The sequence below is a fragment of the Gymnodraco acuticeps genome, unplaced genomic scaffold, assembly GCF_902827175.1.
Source record: "Gymnodraco acuticeps unplaced genomic scaffold, fGymAcu1.1, whole genome shotgun sequence".
Lineage (NCBI taxonomy): Eukaryota > Metazoa > Chordata > Actinopteri > Perciformes > Bathydraconidae > Gymnodraco > Gymnodraco acuticeps.
The window spans coordinates 2,590,982-2,610,529 of record NW_022990441.1 but is presented as its reverse complement, the minus strand read 5'-3'; the positions used below and the strand labels follow the sequence as shown (position 1 = coordinate 2,610,529).

Sequence of the window (19,548 nt, the reverse complement as noted above, 5' to 3'; positions counted from 1 at the left end):
ACTATGTATTTGAAAACATACCGTTTAGTTTGAATCTATTGATGGATAACATTGTCACTTAGCATTACCAATAAATACAAGTCAGTGAAACCTGGAAAATACATTTATACGATTGCAGTATGTTTTGATTTTCTTTTGGTCTCTTCTGTTGTATTCATTCTGATTCTTTGTTTTGATAATATTTTTTCTGCTTTTACTTTTATTTATACTTTCTTCTGAAAAATCAACAATGGATTTCAGGATTTCGAAACATTTCCATATTTATTGCAGTGATGGAATTTCCGCTGTCAAAACTTTACATACTTTTTTTCATTTTATACTTAAAACATTTATCATAATTAAAGTATACACAGTGTTCAGTACTACAGAGAACGCACTGGATATCAAAATTGGTATCTGAATTTGGGCTAATGCAGGTTTTCTGACACGTAAAAGTGGCTATTTATTTAAAAAATACTCCTGAATAAGTAGTACTACATGTAAACATAAAACAAATGACACATTCACAAATGACACAGTACACATTTTCTATTGAAATGAACAATGACAGAATGAATCAGATGTGTGCTACTAGGAATTTAAGAAACCTAAATATGTAATGAACTTTCTATACGAACTATATAAATGTACATCTGAATGGATTATTTATTATTAAACCTTTGTTGGGGGTAACTTTTTTCTGTCTTCGTTTCATGATGTGTTTCTGACACACTGTCACCTTTTTTCTTTTCACATCAATTACTATAAAACACAGTAAATGTAAATGATCGGACGTCTTCCTGATGATCAAGTGTAACCCACGTATACAGACTGAAATCAGCAGTATGTACAGACACTGCATGTGTTGGCTGCCCACACACTCACTCACACACTCGGATGATTAAACTGGCAGAATTCAATGTTCCTGCAAAGAGGCAACGGGAGAAATCTATTGGTCCTCCAGCTGAATACCTGAATGGACATTTATGGAGGAGTGAGACAAGAGCGTTTAATGCCAGTGAATTGTCCATTAGTTCATCTGTTTCCGGTCCTGAAGTGGTACATGGAAAATGTCTAGAGTGGGAGGTGGAGGGTGGTCTTCCTATGGCCCCCCACTGTAGGAGTAATCTGCCTTGTTGTGCATCACCAGCTTGTTGTCCACAAAGTAGAAGCTGTCAGACTGCGTCTCGTAAGGGTGAAGTATCATCTCGCGCACTGAGAGAGAAGACACACACACACAACACTTAGGATTTTGCATCTTTATATCCTGTTAGGTCGAATCAACTTCTGTGTTAGTACATTTCTCTCTTGTGGTCACACGTGCATGTTGGCGTATTGTGTGTGACACTCACTGATTTCCTCGGACAGCGCTGGGAACTCGTAGATGTGCTCGCACGTGTTCTTGCTGCTGGGCATGCAGAAGCCAAACTCAAAGTCAAAGCTCTTGAGCAGCTGATCGCGGAAGTAGTGTCTCTCAATCATGCGGAAGTTGTTGATGGGTGTGTCTCCCACTGTGAACTCAACTCTGCAAGAACACAGGAATGAAATTAATTTACCAGCCTGGTAGCAAATCCACGATAACGATCACGGATAAGCGGGAGAAGATGGATGGATGGTAGCAAATCAAATGCAACTGGACTGCACCCATTTTTAATGTTATCAAGTCAATAATTGAGTGTTATCAGCGGTCATTATTAGCACAACAAAGTGTCAGACAGGACCATTCTGCACATTCTACACTGTAGAGTGAAACTGAAATTTAAAGACCTCTTCAAAACTGTGGAAACTAAATATTTTAAACACAAGCACAACTAATTTCAAAGGTGAAGGCAGCAAACTACTTAGTTAGGATAAGAAGAGGTCATTTGGTTTTAAAAAGAACTACATTTGTAAAGTGAAAGTTAAAAACCAACTGACTTCCACATTTGTCCCTTTAAATATGGTCGCTGGAGGTTGGTGTTTTATTCTTGTTTTTTTTCTTAAGGTGATCAACAGTTTGAATAGATGATAAAATCATCTAACCTAGGATTTGTTTAGATTTATTTAAATGGTCTCCCAGAACAACAGTGAACACATTTTCCGAGGAGCTATGCTAAAAGAAAACATAAAACCTGAACCATTATGGTTTTCAAAAACAAATATAACATTCGTTGGGTTTTTTCATTAAGCTATTAACATTAGGAGTCCGTTGGATTGAAAGACACAGAGTAGGAGTCTGGTGAGGAACAGCACTCAGGCGCACTGACAGATATTTGACTCAGCAGGTGGGCCTGGCTGCTCTCTATCTTCAGATCATCATCAGCCTGTCGTCCCACACTGACGCCCCCCCACACCTCCCACAGCCCGCATGCGTCTTCTGTCAGTGCTGCTGGGTCGACCGGACATCATGCATCATTCAGCTTTTTTACACACACGTCTCTTTCTTTCTCAAAGTGCTTAAATAAACACTGAATATTAACTTAGGGGACAAGAGTGAAGCACATAAGAAGGCTAAGAGGCAGACAGTTAACATTAACCTGTCACTTGATAGCGTGATAAAATATAAGTGGCTGATTTGTGTATAAAAAACTCTTATTTAATTGCATTAGTTTGATGATAGCTGTCTTGTCCTACATGCATGTAACCCTGTGCAATTTGCTTTGCAACTAAACACCTTCCACCATCAACCACCAGTGACTGGGATTGTTGTCTTTTGCAGTTTATTGAAGGAGAAAGAGTGAAACTAAGAAATAAAACACCATTTTAAAAAGTAGCATCATGATACTTGTATCAAGTGTAATGGGGTAAGAGGGATTTGGAATGAAATTCTTTTAGCTAAATATTTTTTTTAAAGAATCAGATCCTTAACACTCTTTGTTCTTAATATAATGTTCACATATACCAGTCCACACGTATAAAGCACAGAGTTTATATTTGTAGACATGATGTGTGTATTAGAAGCTAAACATAATTGTTCCATGAGTCAAGAATTTCAATATGGATCAAGATATGTTGTTAAAAAATTAAAGAAAACACTTACGTGGCTCCAACCTGCCGCAACTGCAGGAAGGCCGGTGTGAACTGGTATCGGACAAAGCGGCCGGCGTTGGGGTCAAAGTGCTTTCTGTCTCCCGCTGAAAAAAGAGACATTTAAAAGAAAGAAATATATAAGGAACTAAAGCTCACATACAGTTTCTAAGGTGCCTGCCACTTATCTATCTATAATTACATTGTTTATCTTCGATTATCCTCTGTGACATGGAGACACATCATAATAAAACTTCATAAAATATGAATGTATTTGGGGATCTGTGTTATATCTACTTCAGTGTTCGTGAAATAGAGGCATAATTCCTAAAACGATTTGTTGTCTAAATCTAATAGAAACTGTGTCATATTGGCTTCCAACTGACCTGGTATTGGAGGTTTAGTAATCTCAAACAGGACCGTCCCTGTTTCCATGTCACGGATCTTAAACCTTGTGAAGTCGATCATGTGGACGTTTTCTTCCGGAGAACACAGATAGTCTGTAAAAGAGAGAAAAGACCCGTCAGATTTTATTCCCTCACAAATAGGTTATTACAAACAATCACCTGTGAATGAAATAAATCTGGAGCTGTCATTTCATGAGAAAGTGTCTACTTTGTAGTTCCCTACCAAGAAACAGTAATATCAAATCAAATCTGTTACATAATTATCTAAACAGATCTCATTCATACCCTTTTGGTATGCAATTAACTGTAACCAGATGCACAGATGCTATTTTCTTACGCCTCAGATCTTAATCTGTGCCAAGGTTTGACACTAACAAGAAAAACACACCCTGTCAGCAGTGGCGGCTCCAGAGTATTTTTGTTGGGTAATCTATGGTAGGGCTAACCCATACAGTGGTGGGGCTCAAGTCAGTAGGCCTCTTTGCAATGTAATTACACACTCCCCTTGACAGTGAAACGCCACGCGTGAGGTTTAGATTATTTCCCTGTCTCAATCCAAATTGAACTGTATGAAATAAAAAGGCACATTTGTCTTGTAGTACATGAGTTGACATGCTGAAAACCCAACCCCTGCAGGGGGGTCTGGGGGGATTCTCCCCAGGAGATTTTTTGAAATACTAACATAAAATACACATTCTGGTACTCTATTGAGAAGAAAAATAAATAAATCTATTACTACACGACATATTTAAAAAAATGAATGCCATTTTAGTTTTTTGTTACTTTGTTCTGAAAGCTGAACCTGCTGCTCCTCACAGAGAGAAGAGGGAAGAGGCTGTGTGAATTACTTTACATTGTGGATAAGGGCGGATAGCCCCCATTGTTCTGTGTGTCAAAATGAAAGACAGCCCACACACCTATCAATCATCAAACCGTGGGGTCTTATTTCATTACGTGTTGATTTCTATCAACACGTAATGTTGTATCGATGTATAAGAGATGTACTACAGCAAAAGTATTCTCCGTCGGGACTTCCTGCAACAACACCACGCCGTTATCTTGATTCTGATTGGCCAGAAGACATTATCAAAGATGTTCTATTGAGAAGTCCCGATTTGAAAAGTTTTCAAAATCGTTTCTGGTCTTCGGTATTTCCAGACAAGTGGCTACTGAAATCAATTTTACTAACTGCTGTCTGTGCAATTTACTCCGTGCGAGTTGGCGGACATTATTTTGCATTGAACTGGAGGACAAAAACCCAAGCAGTGTGTGTGTGTGTGTGGTGTGTGTGTGTGTGTGTGTGTGTGTGTGTGTGTGTGTGTGTGTGTGTGTGTGTGTGTGTGTGTGTGTGTGTGTGCGCGCGTGCGTGTATGTGTTTGTGGCCTAGCATTGCTATACTTGTGGGGACCTACATCTGTTTACACAGTCACGTGTGGGGACTCGCCTCCCTTATGGGGACAAATTGGAGGTCCCCATGAGGGGAATCATTAATTTTAGGGTGAAGACTTGGTTAGGTTTAGGATTAGGGTAAGGGTAAGGGTAAGGTTAAGGGTTAGGGTTAGGCATGTGTTGGTTATGGTTAAGGTTAGGATAAGTCTCCAGGAAATGCATGTAAGTCGAGTTTTTGCAGCGGCTGGCCCTAGGCTCTGGAATACTTTGCCCCTCCATGTGAGGTCGGCCCAGACCCTGGGGGTTTTTAAATCAACACTTAAAACTCACTTTTTCTCTCTGGCTTTTGTTTAATTATCTATTTATTTATTTATTTATTCATTTAGTTATTTATTTTAATATTTATAACATAACATAGGATTTCATAAAGTATTTTTAAAATAGTTTATACATTATTCGAATATAGGAATAGTAGATAGGATTACTTAAAATATAGTACCTTATATTTCATATTTTTTCCCTTTAGACCCTTGCGGTTTATTCTTAAAAACCCTTACCCACCCCCCATTTCCCCTATGGCCTTGTAGAGGGTAACGGGGTACAGAGTCGCTTAGATAAGCGGGGGAGTGCATCTGACGAAGAGATAGGTTGTTGTGCTCCCTATCTCTGTTTCTTATCCTATATCTAATAGAACTGCTCGGGTCTTGATAGATTGAGTGGGGAAGTTCATGAGATCTTTTTAGAGGGTTATTAAGAATAACTTTTATCCAATGACCTTTTCCCTCTCTGTCTGTGTCTGTGTATTCTCTTGTTCCGATTAACCCAGCCATATATTTTTTCTTGTTTTGTATCTATATCTACGCTGGGATCCGGAGTCGAGGCTGATCCTCTTGCTGTAGTCCTGTGTCTTGGATCCTCTATCCTGAGTTCTGGATTAAGTCGTGGACTTCGGGTCGTGGCTGAACCTGTCTCTGCGGTCCTGCCTTGGGTCTCGCCATGCTGCTTCCCTGATGGCTTCCTCAGGATTGTAGCTGACATCCTCGTGGATTCATCTTCTTATTACAGACACATGCATTTCCTAACATTCGGTCTATATGCTGTAAAATGTATTATCTCTTCGATTTACACACGGCATCTATTGCACGTCTGTCCGTCCTGGGAGAGGGATCCCTCCTCTGTTGCTCTCCCTGAGGTTTCTCCCATTTTTTCCCCTTAAACTGTGGGTTTTCTCTGGAAGTTTTTCCTTGTACGATGTGAGGGTCTAAGGATAGAGGGTGTCGTTTTTCTCATACTGATATTCTGAACAATCTGTGCTGTTGTATTTGCTGTAAAGTGTCTCTACTGTAGGCTATTTGTATTATATGTACAGCACTTTGGCTCGACCAAAAATCGTTTATAAATGTGCTATATAAATAAAACTTGATTTGATTTGATTTGAATGTAATGTCCCCTGAAGTGATGTATACATGGTATGTGTGTCTGTGCGTGTGTGTGTGATTTGGAATCACCCCCCTCCTAAACAGGCAGGATTACACCTAAGAGGCTTATTGTGCTTGTACATGGACCGACTGGGCACACACACACACACACACACACACACACACACACACACACACACACCCACACACACACACACACACACACACACACATACTCTATCTCATTACGGTTACGGTAAGGCCAGTTATTATTAGGGATCAATGTTTCATAAGGGTATTTATAAGAACTTCATGAAACACATTTCAAAATACTGTAGGGGAAAGTGGTGGAGATCAAAATAGGATACACACACTCATGAAAGGTGAACATAAACTCACACCATTGTATCCTCTACCGTGTCTGAGGGTTAGAGAGCAGATGGGCCACACAGGCTTTAGCCACCTGCTTGAAGATATTTATAGGCCAGTAAACACTACCTGACACCTTCAAATCTAAAAACGTCCTTCTTGTAAAACGGGACTGTTTACTGTAGAGCTTATTGTTAAGTATAGTGTAGTGCTTGTTTTTGGCATGGAAGAGACTTGGATGATGAGTTGGCTGAATTTCACAGTTTTCATGTGACATTTTCACTAATTAGCTTTTCAGAATGATTAAGTAGAAATATAAAAATGTATGACTTAAAAACTGCAGCAAAGGTAATAGATGAAATAAAGGTATTCTGATTCTGAAGTTGACAGATCATGCAGTGTCTTTCTTCTCAAGTCATGACTGTGGCGGCCCCTCATTCTTTTGTACTTGTTGTCATTTCCCTTTTCCTAATTCCTTTTAGCTGAATGTCACAGTTTTTCTGAGTTGATTGGAGGTTATTCAGATCACCTGTTGTGCAGGGCGCCGGGGACTGACTCAGAATAAATAATTAAAATCAGCTTGGTGCGTTCACCCACCCTCTCGTAAAATCACGGTGCAACAACGGTCTTTTTTTAAGGCTTATGAGAGGTGGGCCTTCTGCTTCATCTGTTGACTTAATGCAAACCTCACTTCAGCCGAACATTTCAGGCTGGATATAGTCTTTTTACATTCTGTGTATTGATTTGTTTTGTCCATACATGCACTTTTCTCAAAATACAAACTGTATTTTTTCACAGACAGTACAAGTAAAACAAAAAAAAGAAACATGCATAATCTTATGCCTTAAATCGAAAATAATTTTGGTTTACGCATGAATACGGCTTGTTTGTTATCTTTATTTTTCTGATTGAGTATGACTTTGAGCATTCAGAAACCTAGGAGGAGTTACATTTAAAAAAATACCTTTCTACGTCCTGCTTCAAGTTAGATTTGAGTTTTGTTCACGCCAGTATGCTTGCCTTACAATTACATAATTAAAGAAAAATGATGTCCTTATTATAATAAATATTAGGTATTAATAATTCATTATTATTATTATAATAAATATTAGGTATTAATAATTCATTATTATTATTATAATAAATGAGTTATTTTTCATCGTGAAAGCACTATTTTTGCGGTTAGGATCTTGTTCTCAATCAGATAAAATAAGGTGAATCAGTATCACCACATGACCTTTTACAGTAAGGGTTTCATCTTGACAAATGCCATTGACTTATTAGATCATTTAAATGCATTTTACACATGGCAAACCCTATTAGCATTTTTGAGCAACATCACGTGGTGAGTGTGTAGTTTTTACTGCAATATTTCACAGCGCTTCAACATAGAGATCATGTGATGTTAATTCAAACATATACATAATTCAGCATGAAGCCTATTTGTAGCCCTTATAGCCGTGTCTAAATGTCATATTCCCTCCTCTTCTTTTTACATTATCATTTATCACATAACATCATCATCATCATCATCATCATCATCAGAGCTCCTCGTGTTGTTCATTCTGGTCACAGTTATAAATCATGTCTGTGAAATTCAGTGACATTTTTATGAGTTCAACATCAGAGCATTCAAGAAACATATTGTATCACTACATGAAGCACAAGACTCACAGACTGACCTTTGGGGGGGAAATGAATAACCAGAAGAGGAAGAAGTACAAAGATGTACTTAATTAAATGTAATAATACGGCAGTGTACAAATGCTCTGTTACAAGGGACCAAATATATTTAAGTACCACATCTAAAAGTACTAATTATCCAAAGTGGCCATTCTCAGAATAATGTGTATTACATTACTGGTATATAACTTCATTTTCATGCATCCGTCATATTCATGTTTCAGCTGCTAAAGGATGAGATAACAGGAATACATTTAATTAATACTGCCAGGTATATACTGTATATATTTCAATAATAGTACATCATAGTGTATTAGTTGATTTATTTATTTTTTGATATAGTACAAACCTGTAGTAAGATAAACAGTACAATATCTGCCTATGACACTTTGTGAAGTATAAGTAGCATATAAGGAAAATACTTGATGTACCTTATAAATGTAATTCTGTACGTACAGTCCTTGAGTACATTTATTTAGTGACTATTCCCCACTTCGTATAACATTTAAAAAATGACGTAATATCATGTTATTTACTCAGGAATATAACACCTGGAATAATTCCTCATCCCTGGTTATTTAAAATGTACAACCTCATGTAATGTTATATATAATGCTTTTCATTAAACACTGTATGTATGCATGTGTGAAGAGAATGTATATGTAATCTATTTTTATTTGTATATATGTGTGTATATAAATGTGTCTGTTTGTTAACACTTTCAGCAGTTACATCTTTCACATTGCTGAATGCACTGGTCTCATTTATGATTTCATGTTAACATGCTGTGGATGTGAGTGTTTCCATGGTGAACAGGAATGGTCAAGACGTTTCTATCTGAAGCTACTCCGTCTCTTCATATTTTCTCTCTAAGAGGGTTAGAGCGCTGCTGTTTGATGCAGTGCCCTCTAGTGTCGGTTCATCTAATGTGAGGCACTTATCTGCTCTGAGAATATTACTATAAACCTGCTGTTATTCTGGGATTGTGTTTCTTCCAAAGGACAACTTTCACACACTATTTATAGAGCACTTGCATACTATGTAGCACTGATCGCTGTAGAGAATTAGTCTGAGATCAGTTCAAACCATCTTGACCACGAAACCAGACTTAAACATCTTTTAATTGTGTGATTAACATTCAATTAAACTGTTCACCACTTTTTACTTTGTTTTACTTGATATGTTTAATATGGCAGAACTACAAATACCATTGTGTTCTGGATCTGGATCTGGATTAATACTGAGCAGAACCCAGAGGTATCACGCTCAGTGTTGTGTAGTTTTTCAATATCAATGTCTATTGTAATGTGAATAATTAATGTTTGTGTGTATGTCTTGAGTTTAATGGCCAATGTACAAGTGAAACGTGGGTTTTCAGTCTGCGACGGAAGATAGTCTTTCTGCTCTCCTGATATCAATCTATTGTTAGTAGCATGAATATCCCAATTTTGAGTATTTGATGTTACAAAATCACTTTATGTGACAACATTTTATGATAAAATGTGTCTGTTTTAGCTGAATGGACAAATAAATGCATGTTACGCACAGTACTATTTATTACCTATCTTGGTTAAATAACCTTTGAAGGCAGTTTACCTCAACCTGTAGTCACTTAAATCCAAAACATTGATGGAGATATCTGGTAAAAAGTCTGTTGCAAATAATGGAGCATTTTATCTGATCGCTGAGAAAGTGAAATCATTGAAGTCCTGTGAAGATGCTAACTGTTTCTAAAAGGTGAACTATCATCCACTAAAATGTCATATGAATGGCAGATTGCTCTGAATGCATCTCGAGCAGCAGTCACTGAGCAGCTCGCTCTGTGGGAAGATGACCCATCGACGCATTTTGTGAATCAGAAATGGCTTTGTGCCAGACCTGCTGAAAAAGACAGATGGAGCATTTAATCTGATCGCTCAACCAGTGGAATAATTTTCCACTCAGTCCACTGCAAGTATTCACACCTAACCTAGTCTCCCCCACAGTCTTATTAAACCCAGAAACCGTTACCGCAACACTTTGATTTCATAACCTCTGCACATGGAGCAGCTTGACTGATGATGACTGACTCTACTGTCTAAGAAGTTTGTGATAAAATACAACTTTTCAAATGTTTAGTGACAACACAATGAAGTTTGAGATGTGAGTAGAGAAAACCTCAAAATACACATACTCATCATTTTTAGTTTGTGAGAGACAGAGATGGAGGGTATAGAGCATATTTGAGGACAGACATGATAAGCATCGTGATCCTTAATGATCCTTCTATAGGCTTTGTCACAGTATTTTTTTGATGAACCAGGGCCATGTTTCACAGCAATAACACATGATAAAGCTTGAATTTGGGAATATCTAAGAGCATTACATAATTAATTTCTACTTTATTTAGACAAAACAATCTCACCTGTCAAAGTGAGAATTTTTTCAAACTGATTTCTGAAAAAATCCAGCTAGAAAAACCAAGCGATCAAGACTTGGTCCCTGTTTTAAGAGTTTCTTACTAAACAAATGACAGAGAAATGGGTATAAAACATAAACCCGAATCACAAAAAACATGTGATTTAGCTTACCATGTTGATACTCAGAGAACATTTTAAACACAGAATAAAGTATTTTTAGTAAAATGGTCACAAGACTACGGAAGAGGATTAGGGCCACATAAAACATTTTTTTGTGAGGATTTGAAAAAAATATTATTTTTTTTTGTTCTGAGAAAAAAGTCAGAATTCTGACTTTTTTCTCAGAATATTTTTTTTTTGTTCTGAGAAAAAAATCAGAATTCTGAGATTAAAGTCAGAATTCTGAGATTAAAGTCAGAATTATGAGATTAATGTCAGAATTCTGACCTTTTCTCGGAACAAAAAATAATAATATTTTTTTCAAATCCTCACAAAACATTTTTTTATGTGGCCCTAATCCTCTTCCGTACAAGACAGACCTTACTATTGAAACTTTTCAATGGGATCTATTTTCAAAACATCTCCATTGTTACCCATTGACCAGAAAAACCTCCCTCTTACAACAAAGCAATGTAGAAAGTACTTCAGAAGCACAAGGTCTGCAAATATGAAAATGACCTTTAGGAGTTATTTTGTATTTAATTAGATGAGATGATTGATCCCACTGATGTATATCCTGTCAATATAGGGCTAAATGCAACAGTCTCTTAGCTTAGTTTAAATAGTCTGACACATAAACCTCTGTAAATCCACAATTAAGGCTTTTTACTCTATGATTGATGTAGGATTTACACAAAAAAGATGAAACAAATACATGAGGCATGAGAGTTGTACCTATTTTGTCATCTCTCTGCAATAAAGTAAGTGAGTGTGTTTCCCAGAATAACTATTCCTTTAAAAAGTAGCTCTTTCTTCAACAAAAGTAGTCCTTAAGGTGTATAAATAGGAAACCCATTAGGCATTCTTTGTTTTGCTCATATGAAAATACCTTGTTGGATGGAAGTATCCCTGCTATAACTCTGCATCTTTTCAATAGTGTCCAATTCAATTACTAAAATAACTACTTAAAGTGGACCTATTATGCTATATTGGAAACATATATTGTAGGGCCATACCTATACAAAACATGTCTGTGAAGTTTTTTGCCTAAAATACCAAACAGATCACCCATTGTAGCCATGCCTCATACTGCTCATACCCCTCTTTTGCAGCCCTGTTATGGCGCATTTCCACTGCAGGGCCTCGCACGGTATAGTTAGGCCTAGTTAGGCCAGGCTCACTTTATGCTGCGTTTCCATTACAGTTTAGTAGCTGGGGCAGTAACTATAGTAACACAGTGTAGGCGGAGCCGTGACGTCATCTTCAATGCGAACCACAAAACCAAACATCAGCCGTTAGCTGTTAGCACTCAGAGCTCACAGCTCCTCATATCTGTTCAGAAACTAGACAAAAAAACGATTTTGGAGGGCCAGATAACTGTGAAAAGGTAGCCCTAGCCGGAACTAGCCTTAGTGGAAACGCAACAAAAAACGGGCCGGGTTTGGCACGGCACGCTTAAACCCTGCTACGCGGTGCAGTGGAAATGCGCCATTAGAGAAACACGGATTGTAGGTCCTTAGCTTGAAAAAAAAAAAAAAGAGGAGGAGGCGGAGCTAATGCCTGATCAGAATTCTACCAGAGATAAAGTTAAATTCTGCTGTGATAAAACGCCATCCTGTTCTAAACTACATCAAGGATTATTTCTGAAACAATATGGAGCTCAAACGCTTTTTCTCTTACGGGTTTATCACAAGGTGAGTTCCTTTTTTTATTTCCTGCTTATTAAACAGTACACACCGGGGACACATATTTGTGTATAAAATACATAAAAAAGTGCATTTTGCATGATAGGTCCCCTTTAACTAAGTCAAACATCAGTCAGTCAGTCAGTCAGTCAGTCAATCAGTCAATCACATTCCTACTATTTGAATCGCCTTGTCTTGTTGTAACCCATGATATAAATGTTCATACCTCGGTTCTTTCTTTCTTTTTTTCCATCTGTTTTTTTCACCGACACACACATACACACACACACGCTCCACTTCACTTCCTTCAACACCGTCACCTAGCAACGCTCCTTCTGATAGTGAGCCAGCTCGATTAGCTCGTCTCTTTCCTTCCCCTCATCCACCTGGCTGCTCCGTAACAACAAGGTGCAGCAGCAAATCAAAGCACAGCATCTCAGGTTAGGCATCAGTGGCATGCAAATGAAATGTGTCACGTCTGATAGAGGTAATATACCTGAGGCAACCTCCTATAGACTCCCGGTGCCTGGTTTTACAAGCACAGGAAGAATCAGGATGTGCAGATCTGAGGCAGAATATTCAGAGAGTGTGTGTGCCAGGAGAGGCTTCAATTACAATCTGATATGATATATATATATATATCACATGTTACTTGTTCAACGCTTTTATCCAAAGCGACTAACATACTCAATACTCAATAATGTATGCTTTGTCATTAAGTGTCAGTACAGGTGATCTACCATAATTACATAATGGTCTTTAATTCATAGAATGGAATTTCCATTTCACACATGTAACACACAACTAGAGATGCTCACTTACTGTAAATGCTCTGTTTGGTATAGGCAAGAGGCGCCTGGGTAAAGCGTCCAGGAGGCAATGCATGACTTTGCGGTCACATTACAGGTTCATTATTTGGTCCTAAACAACCAAGGCCTTTGCTGTTAGTTATATTTGTCTGATGGTTTCAGTGTGAACCATACTTATAGAAGTCTCCAAATCGCTTTGCCCACACATGACTCGCCATGAATGCCCTGAGGAACAAGCATGTCTGTTCACACAAGGACACAATTACAGTCAAAGGGCGACTGTGGCTGCGAGGGAGTGCGTTCGTCTTTCAACCAGAAGGTTGTTGGTTCGATCCCAGCCTGTGCAGTCATCATGTCGATGTATCCTTGGGCAAGATACTTAACCCTGAGTTGCTCCCGATGGCATGGCCAACGGTCTGTGAATGTGTATGAATTGTAGTTCCTAGAGCACACTGCTCTATATGCATGGGGGTGAAAGGGTGAATGACTTGTAGTATGTAAACCGCTTAGAAGGGTTGTAAAGACTGAATAAAGCGCTATATAAGTAGAGTCCATTTACAATCTGAAATTGCAACGCAGGGTAAATATCATTTTAGGGTTTTTGTGTGAAAGCTCTGATTTAAATGTATCTAATATGATGTTTTTAACCTTAAAAAAATGTGCTGCATGATTTTGTAACTGTCAATCTAATCTTAGCCAACACACACGTTGATTTAGACTCTCAGGACAACAGAAAATTATTGTTAAACATTATAATTTTCACTCCAATTAAATACAAAGGCATTGCAGCCCTGAACATATTCATGTGGCAGCAGCCCCTCTAAAGAGAGTAAAATTAGCACCGAGTTTTGAGTCATGCTGTGTTCCTGTGTTCGGATACTCAGAGCCTGTCTGACACCAAGGTGGCATTCATAAAGAGCAAATGAGCTGCCATTTATAGCCCCTTAATCCCCAAGATTAGCACAGAGTTACAGACTCTCAGCCACAAGGATTGACTTCAGATGCCTTATTCTTTTCACTTGACCCTGTGGTCTCCGATCAACGCGGAGACCGCAATTTGAATTAATCCCAGAACATGAGCAATAACAATGCAAAAGTGTTGACTTGTCTCCACTTTAAAGTAAAGGCAGCTGACATTAGCTCGATACATATCAAGATAATTAACATCATTGCAATACACTCGCTGCTATATATATAACTATGTGCAATATTATATTATTATTATTAATAATGCTATGATAACGTGCAATTACGTAACTGCCACTACGTTTGAATTTTTGCACTACTAACTACTAAATACTGCTAATAATGATTGCATTGATTGTGTGACCATCTATGTTTCTATGTTACTACGTTTCATGTTGTCTGTGGATGTTTAATTGCTCTTTTTGCTGCACTTTTAGTGTACAGTTTTGCTGCTGTGTTTATTGTGTTTATTGTATTTTGTTACTCTGGCACAACAATTTCCTTCGGGATGAATAAAGTCTTATCTTATCTTATCTTACCTTAATGTTCACATCATGATGTACGGTGCACCTGTGCATGGCAGGCTGTTTCATGTCTCGGGGTTTACAAAACCTTTAGGCAAACTGTCAAACAGTGAGGTTCGTGGAGAGGTTGCCTTCTGAGCAGCTGAGATTAATTTCTCTTATCTCTATCCGGCTGAAAATTAAATTCCTCTGTTTAATGAGGACAAATACTATGATTTATGAAAGTCATACAGACATTGACATTTTACCACCATATTGTGATCAGTTTATCATTGAGTCAGAGCCAGTTTGTTCCAAATAAGAAGAAATTCCCTCACAGTTTTCCTAAATTCACAAGAATGGGACAGCGACAGGATCACTTGAAAACATAAATGGCAAATGAAAGAGGATTTGGGCTTAAATACACCTAAAAAGCATCAAGGACCAATAAGCTCTGTAGTAATCCGGCTAAAGTACGCAATGTGCAGCACACCATGTATGATGTATCTGATTAAGAAGTGTCTCTTCTTCATGTGAACCCCATGACACCACACTGTCAAGTCAGTAAAAGGAAAGGCAAACAGCAGTTGCTATCAATTTTGAAATACGTGTAGAAATTTGAGTGATTAATTTTAAATGACAGCAGATAAACACAGCAGTTAAAATCATACATATTTATCAAACGTTTACTTTTATTCAAAAGAGATATTTAGATTTATGTTGTTACTTCTGCCAAGGGCATTGGTTGACATTTGTTTGTTGATTCTGTTTCCTGTTTTATTTTGAAACTCATCTCCTATTTTCTTTGCAGACCCTGGGTGTTTCTCAATGTCGAGGAAGGCTGCTCCAGACCTATGGGATTAGTTTTGTATCATAAAGATAAAGCAACACTTTCTCAGAATAAAGCAAAACTATGAGTTTAAAAGAAAAAAAAACTGAGTCAATCAAAATAAAATAAATTTCAAAAATAAAACTATAAGTTTTTCTTTGTTTTAACATATATTTTTGTTTGCAGTTCTTGTTTCTTCTTTCTCAATGATCAGACTTTTGCTCTCGCTGCAGCTTTCTCATTTGCGCTCCTTCACTTTTGTTTGAGATTCTGACACAAACCTCCCAGGTGGGCGGGACTTTCAGGGGTGCGTCCCCATTGGCTACTCAGTTTTCGAGTGACAGCTCAGTCCTCCTGTGATTGTACAGTGCAGGCAGCTGCGGTGCAACAACAACACCTCCAGAATATGTATTGTATCTCAGAAACGTATTAGTAACAAAATCCGCATCTAAAATTGTGGCATAGATCGTTATTTGCCCCTGTGCAATTCCAGTCTCACATCACATCATCATTAACAAATACCAGAAACAGACCGAAAACATTAAAAAAAATACAAATAATACTTTATTCCGAGTGTACTTGCTTTTCTCTTTGAAAGTCATCACATAACGGCATTGTAATACACGGTTCAGCTGCATTAAATATTACATATCTGCCGTAGTTCCCTGATGAGAAGACTTCTAGACAAACATGAGGAACTGCCGCCAACACTGAAAACGTGACGTGGATCATAAATATATCAGCAATTAAACAACATCTTACATTTCTTTTCACACAATACATCTCCTTGCAGTATCAACACTAATTCGGCTAACTTTTATATTTGATCCAATTGGTAGATAGGCTGTATTTACACCATAAAGGTGCACAGCTGATATAAAGGGACACCTAGTGGTTAAAGCATGTTATTGAATTTCATTATTTTTATTATTAGATATTAATAGGATCCCTATAAAGTATATTCATTACTCGTTATTCTCTACTAATAGTTAATTACATACTGTATATAATGACTATTTTGCACATCCCTTTCAAGATTTCAAGATTTTCTAAGGTTTATTGACATAATCATATACACAAACGGTGTAGTTATGCAATGAATGAAAAACTTGGGTCGCAGGTTCGGTTCCTCAATAGTGCAATAGTACAAGACATCTATCAATATTTGTGCATACCTCCAGCAATGTTAACTATGTTGAAGCACTTATTTTAACTGATATTATACATAACGTATTATACTCTTATAAGATGTATGTAGATATTTCATCTCCGGCCTTGTCAGGTATTGAACAATCAATAAATAAAGAACACAGAATTATTAAATATAAAACACAGAATTTGTGTGATTATACTAAATGATTTACAAATAAACACCACTGCATATTTACAACTGTTATACATGCTGATGTAACGCAAATGTTTCCAACTTGGGATCAATAAAGTATATCTTATCTTAAGATGATCGATGGCTACTGCCATATTTGCAAAATTTGCCTCTGAACCTTGACAAGTGCATGTTTCAGGCTTATCAATTAACAACAGGAGGGGTCACAGACATAAGACCAGCTGTTAAATAAAGCTCTTCTGACCTTAGCTGGCATGTGGGTATATATATTAATGCTGCCCATTATGGGCACAAGCAATTTTCACCCATTTATTAATTATATGTTTTAAATTTGAGTGTTTCCTATCCCCTAAACCTCCAGGGATGTACACAGTTTAATACTGGCAACTTCTTATTATGGGAAATACGAAAACGTCTTTTAAAACTACAACTCCCAGTAGAGACGTGCCATAGATAGAGAACATGTTGCAAAACACAATAGCCAGCATGTGTAGTTCTGGGGACGGGGTGGGGGAGGGGGGGACGGGGTGGACCCGTTCAAATCCAGTTTTGGACAGTCTGCCGTGGTTCCATCCCATTTCAAATGCTGTTCGACGCTCGGCGTAACCCTCGGAGCACACTCTCCAATCACAGAGCTTGAGGACTATCACGGGGTTTGTTAAGCGAAGCGGAGAGAATACTTACTTCCGGGTGTAATATTCTCTAAAGCAAATTAGCTGCTCCGACCCTCGGTCCTGACGGACTCCAACTTGTGTTTATTAATCAAACAAATAAATAAACACAAGGATAATTATGTGTTATTGTTGAGTAAATGGAGAATTGCACAGGGGAAAATAACGCCACAATTTTAGATGCGGATTTTGTTAAGCTAATACGTTTGCGCTGTGTGGACCAACACTATACAGTGACGCGGAAGGGGGTAGCAATAAAGATAACACCATTAAACAGTTACACAACATAACAGAAATAATATCGATAGCAACCACCTTGGTAACAATGAAAACGTTGTATGGACACAATTTCCTTTAGTAATCTTCGTAATAACTAGCAAACTAAAGATCATGTACATCCACTGCACACATAATCTGAAATAACAACTCATATTTCTCGCATCAAATGACATCAAAACGCATTTTAATGGCCAAACTAAAAACTAAAACTACTTTTTTTTTCTGCATGGAGAAATTTGAAGATCACGTGACATAGACGCCAGCCATTGGAATGAATGGAATGCAGTTGGAGGTCAACCAATCACAGAGCTTGAGAACTAATCACGGGGCCTGTCAAACAGAGCACATGGTGTAGTCCTAAACGATAGCTGGGGATTCTGGGTAGTGTAGTGTCTTCTGCCATCCTTTACTCCGAAAAAATATTTGTTTCTCCGAATCGAAGGGGAAAAATACAAAAGCATTGCACACAATTTAAACCAATCAATGTTGTGTAATTAACAAGGATAATCTGGTGTTTTTTAGTCGATGAGTAGTGCAGATATCTCTGTAAAATCAATCGACAGTAAGGGGAATACTTACTTCCGGGTGTACAATTATCCGTTATCCAATGGGAATGGACTCTCACATTGCCTTTAAGGGCAGCTGACACAAACGAATGGCGTGCTTCCATGAGCGTCAAATCTCACCGCGGATGGGAATACATTGAAATCAGTTGAAAGCTATTTGCGTCCCTTTATGAAGCTGAAGGAGCCTAGGAGCGTCACAACGGCACGCCTCGGGACCTTGACCAAGCGTCGCTCCTGGACGTTTATGGAGTGAGAGTGTGTTGCTCCAGAAGAACCAGCATTTCAATTATACTACAAGTGAAAATATATGTAAGTATTAATCATTTGTGTTGTTTGTGCTGTACTATACGGTCTGTTTCTTTATTGTGTTACGTGAGAAGTAAAGATGTGCTATGAAAGTTAGCTTTTGCTACCTTTAGATCCATAACAATGCAAGCTAAGTAGCCTAACAGTTAGCTACACAGCTAGCAGTGAGTGAGCGTTCAGACACCGGCGCACACACTCAAACGGACTCGTGTGCCTGACTCTACCAACATGCTTTCATGATTCTGTTTAGATATGCAACTATAAGCCATGATAGCTTATTTTATTAACACGCTAATTTTATATGAAAATCAATGGAGGCTGAGTTAACTTTGTAGGAAAACCTACCGTCCATGACTGCCCCTGAGCTGTTTTATTTGTTAACTTCATATTTTTCATTTCCTAAAACATTTATGTTCCTCTCATATTAACAGTATGGATCATTCAGACAGCGTGGTGTCCAGAGGTCTTATCCCGTTTTCCCACTTCCTCTGAGGGGACAGCACGGAGGGGGGGCATGAAGAAAGACCTGCACTAGCTTCATCCACGCTGGCCGTTGCTGTTATCACTTCCTCAGTGTCATTTCATTTGACCAAATGTATTTACATATACATTTAATAGATTTTATTATTATACACCTTTGTTTTATGTCCTTTTATTTAAAACATTCTTTGAGACTTCTTCTTCTGGTTCAAATTTCAATAAATGTAATTTGTATAATCACTCTTTTGTCTTTATTCTACATGAAAATGTTAGGTTCCTTTCAAATCTGTTGATTATATC

At 37.9% G+C, this 19,548-nt stretch overlaps 1 protein-coding gene across 1 annotated transcript in view; it reads right to left on the bottom strand.

Moving 5' to 3' along the window:
- Positions 1–242: 242 nt before the first annotated feature.
- The window catches only part of unc119a (unc-119 homolog a (C. elegans)), a 40,506-nt gene continuing 21,200 nt past the window's right edge, over positions 243–19,548 (bottom strand). The window contains exons 2-5 of the mRNA XM_034225558.1: positions 3,372–3,485; positions 2,999–3,092; positions 1,332–1,504; positions 243–1,194 (exon numbers count right to left, since the gene is read on the bottom strand). Coding sequence (XP_034081449.1) covers positions 1,082–1,194; positions 1,332–1,504; positions 2,999–3,092; positions 3,372–3,485 — 494 coding nt within the window. The 3' untranslated portion in view covers positions 243–1,081. The remainder of the gene's footprint in view (positions 1,195–1,331; positions 1,505–2,998; positions 3,093–3,371; positions 3,486–19,548) is intronic.